At 35.5% G+C, this 8656-nt stretch overlaps 1 protein-coding gene across 1 annotated transcript; it reads left to right on the top strand.

Moving 5' to 3' along the window:
• The first annotated feature begins 231 nt into the window (after positions 1–231).
• On the top strand, positions 232–5917 carry LOC129898492 (heat shock 70 kDa protein 15-like). Its single transcript, XM_055973116.1, has 10 exons — positions 232–370; positions 1613–2819; positions 3289–3516; positions 3640–3735; positions 3822–4043; positions 4353–4547; positions 4625–4771; positions 4847–4996; positions 5112–5242; positions 5445–5917. The coding sequence occupies exons 2-10, from the start codon at positions 1650–1652 to the stop codon at positions 5668–5670; spliced, it is 2565 nt and encodes an 854-aa protein (XP_055829091.1). The 5' UTR covers positions 232–370; positions 1613–1649; the 3' UTR covers positions 5671–5917.
• Positions 5918–8656: the final 2739 nt, after the last annotated feature.

Here is an 8656-nt window from a genome sequence, read left to right as displayed (position 1 = left end):
GAGGGACAAATGAGAAAGAAAGGCGAGATATATTTACTAAATATATAATGTGGTTTATCAAAGGTGCTTAATTATAAATGGGGGTTCTAAATATGGCCATTTGTGCACTTGGCGATCGGATCCACGAACCAAGAGAACATTCTAGAATACCTCTAGACACATCTAGGACCACTCGAATCTCCCTAGTCTAATAAAGAAAAAAGAAGTAATTTATAAAACTCGAAAATTCTACACAAACCCCTCTATTCTTCCTCCATAACATATTGCTCTCCTTTAAACCCTTGCATTTTATCACAGTATCCTCCTTTTTGCCTCTCTAAAGATCACAGCCGGAGTGCGTGGAACGGAGATTCTCCTCTTCGTCTTCAAGGTATTGTTTGAATCACAAAACTCTGATTCTCTCAATCACAATTTGCAGATCTATGATTTTCTTCTTCTTACTTTTAGACTATCGATTGTTTGTTGGGTTTAGATGTGGTGCTGCTTAGCTGGGGGATGTAATATTGTCGTTAAATTTGACAGTTCCCTTTGTAAATTGCATGCTGCTTGATGTTTTGTCTGGAGTAAAGTGAATCTGTTGTCTGCTGTGGTGATATAGACTGTCTTATAGCTTCATTATCAGTAGATAACTGCAGTTTATCCTTCCTGCATTGTTGGTTGCGAAGGTGAACTCTTAAATAAATGAAGAAACATAATGAAGTTTATCATCAAAGGTGCAAAGATTGAAAAAGGGGCAGATCGAAAATCCCTTAGGCTAGATAGGGTGCTGTTGTGATATACTAGGTAGACAATCTTTGCTTAATCCTCAACTAGATCAATTCTTAAGCTAATGTCTTATTTGGATCAGTCTATGATTGAGTTTATATTATGGGAAAGTGTGTCTGACTAAGTTTATACAAGGCAATGTGGAGCCTATGTTATTTGTATAGGGTGAATTTAGGGATTTGGTGTATTGCTGGATTATTTTAAAAAATTGAGTTTCCATTGGTGCTTAGTTTCCTACCTTGTCGGTAGGTGTGTGAGCTCATTCATTCATGAAAGTTTTCTTGGTAGTGAAATTAGATAAAAATTGTGTACTTGGAACTTGGATATTGGGGAAATTAGAAAAAGAAAAATCATTCTTGAACTTTGAGTCTATGTTATTTTGATTGTTTTTAACTGACGTGTCTGGAGATTATTGATCATGTCACGCCATCTTATTCACTCTCTTCTCTAAAAAAGAAAACTTACTTGCCCTCTTCTGTGAATCCATAATTACTGTATAGAGTAATTGCATTCCAAGAATGCCCGTCCACGAGTGATCGTCTTTCTTAGCTAGAGATTGTTGAGTGTTGATCACGTCACACCATCTTATTAACTCTCTTTACTAAAAAAAGAAAAGAAAAACTTATTTGCCCTCTTCTGTGAATCCATAATTACTGAATAGAGTAATTGCATTCCAAGAAAGTCCATCTACGGGTGATCGGCTTTCTTAGCTTATTAGTGGAAAATCAATCACTTCTTGATGTTGCTCTTGTGTGCTGCCATTAAAAACCCATAGCTTCTTTCATGCAGATTCACATACAATGGATGCTGGTGTTTAAGTTGATGCTTGTCTTTTGATGTTGTCCAGGTACTTTCTTGTGCTGTAGTGATCGCAGCCAGAAAAGATGAGCGTGGTTGGTTTTGACTTTGGTAACGAGAGTGGTGTCGTGGCGGTTGCTAGGCAGAGAGGAATTGATGTCGTACTTAACGATGAATCAAAAAGGGAAACTCCAGCTATAGTCTGCTTCGGAGAGAAGCAACGATTCCTCGGTACTGCTGGTGCAGCATCAAGCATGATGAATCCAAAGAATACCATTTCCCAGATAAAGAGGCTAATAGGGAGGCAATTTTCAGATCCCGAGCTGCAAAGAGATATTAAGACACTGCCTTTCTTAGTAACTGAAGGGCCCGATGGGTATCCCCTGATCCATGCCCGCTATTTGGGAGAAGTGAGAACTTTTACACCTACCCAGGTTCTTGGAATGATGTTTTCGGATCTCAAAACTATAGCAGAGAAGAATCTTAATGCAGTAGTAGTTGATTGTTGCATTGGAATTCCAATTTATTTCACTGATCTCCAGAGAAGAGCTGTAATGGATGCAGCCACCATTGCTGGCTTGCATCCTTTGCATCTAATTCATGAGACAACAGCTACTGCATTAGCATATGGTATTTACAAGACAGATTTACCTGAAAATGACCCACTGAATGTTGCTTTTGTTGACGTTGGACATGCAAGCTTGCAAGTTTGTATTGCTGGCTTCAAGAAAGGTGAATTGAAGATATTGGCTCATTCATTTGACAGAAATCTTGGTGGGAGGGATTTTGATGAAGCTATTTTCCAACATTTTGCTGCAAAGTTCAAGGAAGAATACAAAATTGATGTTTTTCAAAATGCTAGGGCATGCATTAGGCTTCGAGCTGCTTGTGAAAAGTTGAAAAAGGTTCTCAGTGCAAACCCTGAGGCACCTTTGAATATAGAGTGCTTAATGAATGAGAAGGATGTTAGAGGGTTTCTCAAGAGGGAGGATTTTGAGCAAATCAGCATCCCTATACTGGAGAGAGTGAAGAAACCACTGGAGAAAGCTCTTGCTGAAGCTGGGCTTACTACTGAGAACATTCATGCAGTTGAGGTTGTTGGGTCAAGCTCTCGAGTGCCTGCAATTATGAGGATTTTGACAGAGTTCTTCGGTAAGGAACCAAGGCGCACCATGAATGCAAGTGAATGTGTGGCCAAAGGATGTGCCCTGCAATGCGCTATTCTCAGTCCAACCTTTAAAGTGCGAGAATTCAAGGTAACAGCTTGTCAGCTTTGCATTCTCTTGGTCAATATATTTTTTCCATAGTCATTTGGGTTCAGGGTTTTCAACTTCATATTATTTAAACCAATCAAAACAAAATTATTTATGTAGGCACCCATTTAGTATGTGAAGATAAATATTGAAACATGCTTTTGATTTTTCCTTTGTTTTATTTAGTTGTCTGCATGGGGGACCTATTTGGTTAACTTAAAACAAGTGTGAACCTGAGGGTAATGAACGAAAAATAGGTGGTAGAAGAAATTGTCTTCTTGAAGGATGAAGGAAATGCACAATTTATTATAGAACCACTAAGATTTTTGGTGAAGCAAATGCCAGCTGTGTTGATTTTAACCTTTACTAAAATATTATGCTACTAGTTGCACATCTAGCTCCCGACATAATAGATTGTGATGATTTTTTGAGTGTACGAACTGTACTAAGAGTTCTAGTTGGCTGATTGAAGGTCAATGAGAGCTTCCCTTTCTCAATTGCATTATCGTGGAAGGGGCCTGCTCCAGATGCACAAAATGGAGCTTTAGAGAATCATCAGAGCACGATTGTTTTTCCCAAAGGGAATCCGATACCCAGTGTGAAAGCTCTGACATTCTACAGATCTGGCACATTTACAATAGATGTACAGTATGCTGATGTCAGTGAACTGCAGGCGCCAGCAAAGATCAGTACTTACACGGTATTTTAGAGTTCCACTTACTAATTAGATCCTATGTTTTTTAAATTAAATTAGAGGAAAATAGATCCTTTGGTTTCTGGTGAGTCCTTGGCTCACTTGGATTCTCTTTGAACTTTTTGACAGATTGGACCATTCCAATCTACAAAGGGTGAAAGGGCTAAACTAAAAGTCAAAGTACGCCTAAGCCTGCATGGTATTGTCTCCGTTGAGTCTGCAACAGTAAGTCCAGAATTTTTTTTTTTTTTCAATTATCTAGTGAATGGAAACAATATCATCTATTCTCATGGTTTTGATTTGTAATTTAGCTTTTGGAAGAAGAAGAGGTGGAAGTCCCAGTTGTGAAAGAGACAGCTAAGGAACCTGCCAAAATGGAAACAGATGAAGCTTCAGTTGATGCTGCTCCTTCAACTACATCAGAAACTGATGTAAATATGCAGGATGCAAAAGGAGCTGCGGCTGCTTCAGGGGCTGAGAATGGTGTTCCAGAGTCTGGAGACAAACCTGTCCAAATGGAGACAGATGCTAAGGTAGCACATCACTCTTTCACTTCTAATAATTACTGTTTGACTAGTTAGTGTTTCCTATCGGTCATACTTGATTGTTGCTGATCCAACTATGCATCTCTTTAAATCGTCAGGATTTGATTTATGCTTTTGTACCATAGGGAGCACATGACTGAGCTACTATTTACCTAGAATTTAATCCTTGAAATGCATCACTGGGGTGTTTTTGTTGCATACTTAATGTTGGGTTGTAACTAATATTCTTCTTTTTTTCAGTGTATTAGCTCATAGATGTTGGTTAACGTTGGTATTTATTGTTTTCATTTCTTGCAGGTTGAAGCCCCTAAGAAAAAGGTCAAGAAGACATCTGTACCAGTGAGTGAGATTGTTTATGGTGCAATGGCAGCTGCTGATGTTCAGAAGGCTGTTGAGAAAGAATTTGAAATGGCTCTTCAGGACCGTGTTATGGAAGAAACAAAGGACAAGAAGAATGCTGTTGAGTCCTATGTTTATGACATGAGGAATAAGGTATTTGTTGGCTTTTTATGGTGGTTGTATGAAAACATTTGTTATGTCACTGACAACTTTCTTCTGAACGTATCCAGCTTTCAGATAAATATCAAGAGTTTGTAACTGATTCAGAAAGAGAACAATTTATTGCTAAACTTCAAGAAGTGGAAGATTGGTTGTATGAAGATGGAGAGGATGAAACCAAGGGTGTTTACATCGCCAAGCTTGAGGAGCTTAAAAAGGTTTGTGTTTCTCGCATATCCTCTTTTTGCTAGTCTTTTTGGCATATATAGAGCTGATTTAGTGTGAATCTGCAGCAAGGTGACCCGATTGAGCAACGATATAAGGAGTACATGGAGAGGGGTCCCGTAATTGATCAATTTATTTATTGCATAAATAGTTACAGAGAGGCGGCAATGTCAAGTGATCCCAAGTTTGATCACATTGATTTAGCAGAGAAGCAGAAGGTATGCATATATCTGCTAGATCTTGCTATTTGCCTTTTCTTTTCTTCATCACATGCTCGCCCATCTTCTTTCTGAGAAGGTGGTTTGATGCGTATGTTTCTCTTGCACTTCCTAGGTTTTGAATGAGTGTGTTGAAGCTGAGGCTTGGTTTAGAGAGAAAAGGCAGCAGCAGGATGCTCTTCCAAAATATGCCAACCCTGTCCTTTTGTCAGCTGATGTTCGAAAGAAAGCAGAGGCACTTGATAGGTACCGTTGTTTACTGATATTGTTTTGCCATAACTTGTAGATTTAAATATTTGGGCTAATTTTACTGCAAAGTCTGTTGATATCATTTCTTGCTTCTCTAGTCGCTCTGTCCGTCTTCCACGTAGGAGCACCTCTTTGTTTCTTTCTTACTTCCCTATTTCTCCGTCTGCTTAACCTACTTGTTAACTATCTGTTTCTACAGGGTCTGTAGGCCTATAATGACAAAGCCTAAGCCAGCTAAGGCAGCAACTCCCGAGACACCATCACCTCAATCTCCTCAAGGAGGTGAGCAACAACCTCCGAGTGCAGAGAGTCCTAATGCAGGAAACGCAGATGCAACTGAGGGTGCCAGTGCTGGCAGTGAAGTACCACCTGCTACTGAGCCAATGGAGACGGACAGATCTGAGACTGCGCCAAGTGCTTCATGATTTAAGTTGATGGTTTGATCTTCAAAGAGCTTATGAATGACAAGACTTGGTTCGGTTTGTATTACTTTTTTGACTTTACCCTCGACTTTTAAAGGATCTACAGTAGCAATCAACATTTTGTCGTTAGATTGGTGTGATCAATTTCGGCCGGCCATGGCCTGTCAAGCTATATTATTGATAACGATACTCCTAAATCCTTGTTTTCAGGTGTTTTTTTAATGTGAAATTCAATTGCTGTTCTTTCCCACATTGCTGTTGCTGCTAAATGATTTGCCGAGTAATGTTTGGAGGCCTTTATGAAGAAAAGGCGATTCCTATCTTCTTTTTTATATTTTTGGATTCTTCAAAGTATATAATCTGGCCCGTAAGATTCAGGAAGCTCATTTGCTGAAAATCATATTATCTTTAATTAATAAATGATTTGGAGAAAAATTAATTACAATATTAAGGGTAAAATAAATTGTTTTTTCTTTTGATATGTTAAACGGGAAAATGTATTTTTGATATAGTGGGTAAGTAAAAATGAATGCACCAAGCAAGAAAAAGATAAAAAGAGAATGACAACACGAAGAACAAAGAAAATAAAACAATAACTCACTACAATTGATTACTACAATTAAAAGATCTGAATTGGTTTCAAATAGGTAAGATGTTGGTTTTCTTAATCCTAATTTTGTGAATTTGGCTTCAAATGGGTAAATATTATGCACACCCTATAGTTGAAGAATACCAAGTAGTCACTAATAAAGGTGCTATTTAAAACACATGCGCAATTTACAATATGTTTTTAACTTTAGACATTTTGTTGTTATCTTTTGCTGCAAATAGAACAAAAAACAAAACAAAATAAGATAAAACGTGGAAGAAAATTGTTGTTGATTGATGTTTTCATCACATACCATTGGAGCTTCAGAATGGCCTCAAGTATGAAATGTCAAAATTAAACTTTAGGTGAATGATATGAAATTTGTATTGCATTTGGAAGGATGACAATGAATAAAAGGGAAAAATAACTGGAAAAGGTCCATTTTTTTATTTGCACGGAAAATCAACTTTAGAAATATTGAATCAAATCGAATTAAAGTTGAAAAAATCAATCAAATCGAATTAATCTGATTAGATGTTTGGTGCACATTTGTCCTAAATCAAAAATTGAAATTTGATAAACTAAATTGAAGAATTGAATACCTACCTTGTCGAGCTCCTTAATTAAAAGTTCTTATTTTGTTCTCTCTCCAATCGTCTCCGACTAACTTAAGCTATATATGATTGAAGTGCATCAATGTTTATCTACATCAACATATAACTAGGGGTGTTCATGGTTCGGTTTGGGTCAGTTATTGATTAAAACCATAACCAAACCAATTTAATCGGTTATTAAATGTCTAAAACCATAACCAAACCAAGTAAAATAATAACCACGGGTTTGGTTATTGTCGGTTTGGTTCGGTTTGATTCGGTTATTCGGTTTATGACTAGCCGAAATAATTCAAATATTCTCTCTCTACATTCTTCAAATTCTTATGAAACTCTTTTTTCCTCACGACCCACAGAGGTTCAAAACAGAAAATGAAACAACTTAAACATTCGGAAAAAAAAGAAAACAACTTAAAATCAATTTAAAATTTGAAAAACTCCTTACAAACCTTCTCAAAATTTGACAATCTTATACTTGGGGTTGATGAGTTGAGGTTGCTCTTGAGCCTTCACTGTTAGTCTGTGAGTCTGTGACTTTGTGAGAAACCAACGTGAGAGGAACAAAAATGTAAAAGGAAAACAGATACTAGGGTTTTAAAGTTTTAATTTTTACTTTATGTTGCTGCTTGCTGCTCAAGTGCTTAGTGCTTATTAGAAATTTAGGATTTAGGATTGGGTTTGAGAGTTGGGCTAATGGGCTTGGATTGTTGGACTTGGACCGCTGTTTAGTGTTTATTAGAATTTATAATTGGGCTTGAGAGTTGAGTTTGGATTGTTGTGCCTTAAAAATAAGTATATTAATATTAAATTAATAATTAAAACGTATAAAATATCTTTAATTATTTATGAAAACTAATATTATACATATAAATAATTATAAATTTTAAGTATATAATTATCGGTTTGGTTCGGTTATTTATTCGGTTATTTTTTTCTATAACCATAACCAAACTAAATATTATCGATTATTCAAATTTAAAACCAAACCAAACCAAACCAAACTGAATGTCGGTTTTTTTATTCGATTTGATTAAATTTTCGATTTGGTTTTGGTTTTAACCAAAACTGTGAACAACCCTACATATAACTAAAGTGCACCTATTGTTGTCTGCACTTTATCCGCACAATGAAGTGCAATTAATTTTTGCATAAACGGTCATTTATGATTGAACTTTAGGCATTTATATTTTATTATGTATAGTTGGTTTTTTCTCTTAAATTTGTATTCGAATTTCAACAATTTAACACATTATTTAATGCATAAAATCTACTTTAAATGGGCTTCGTTTTGAAATTTAATTTTCAAATATCATAACTTGCCAATATTTTTAAGTTTTTATTAAAACAAGGGAAAATGGTTAGAAATATCCTTAAACTATTTGAAATTAACAAAATGCCCTTCGTTTATAGTTTGGTCCAAAAATATCCTTGCCGTCAATGCTTTGGTCCAGAAATGTCTTTATCGTTATTTAATAGGTCAAAAATGCCCTTTTTCAAGTAAATATATTATTTATTTTCTTTTTGAACACATTTTTTTCCTAATAATATTTCTTTTATTAGCAAATGTTTATTCTACTTCAATTAGGAAAAAATTAAAAATATTATTTATTTTATTATAATTATTTTTATCTTTATTTAAATAAAATTTAATAATGAATTTATTATGATCTTATACATATGAGATATATTATCCGTTAAAGCTTAGAGTACATGAAATTATTATTTTTTAATTAATAAAATGAGATTATGAAGAATAAAATAATTTTCTACATTTTTATTACTTAAAATG

The sequence above is a fragment of the Solanum dulcamara genome, chromosome 1 (assembly GCF_947179165.1).
Source record: "Solanum dulcamara chromosome 1, daSolDulc1.2, whole genome shotgun sequence".
In the NCBI taxonomy this organism is placed as follows: Eukaryota; Viridiplantae; Streptophyta; class Magnoliopsida; order Solanales; family Solanaceae; genus Solanum; species Solanum dulcamara.
This window is presented reverse-complemented; position numbering and strand designations above follow the sequence as displayed.

Coding starts and splice junctions, on each gene's coding strand:
- LOC129898492 (XM_055973116.1), top strand. CDS start 1,650: ATGAGCGTGGTTGGTTTTGACTTTGGTAACGAGAGTGGTGTCGTGGCG. Junction 2,820..3,288: donor TTAAAGTGCGAGAATTCAAG/GTAACAGCTTGT, acceptor GGCTGATTGAAG/GTCAATGAGAGCTTCCCTTT. Junction 3,517..3,639: donor CAAAGATCAGTACTTACACG/GTATTTTAGAGT, acceptor ACTTTTTGACAG/ATTGGACCATTCCAATCTAC.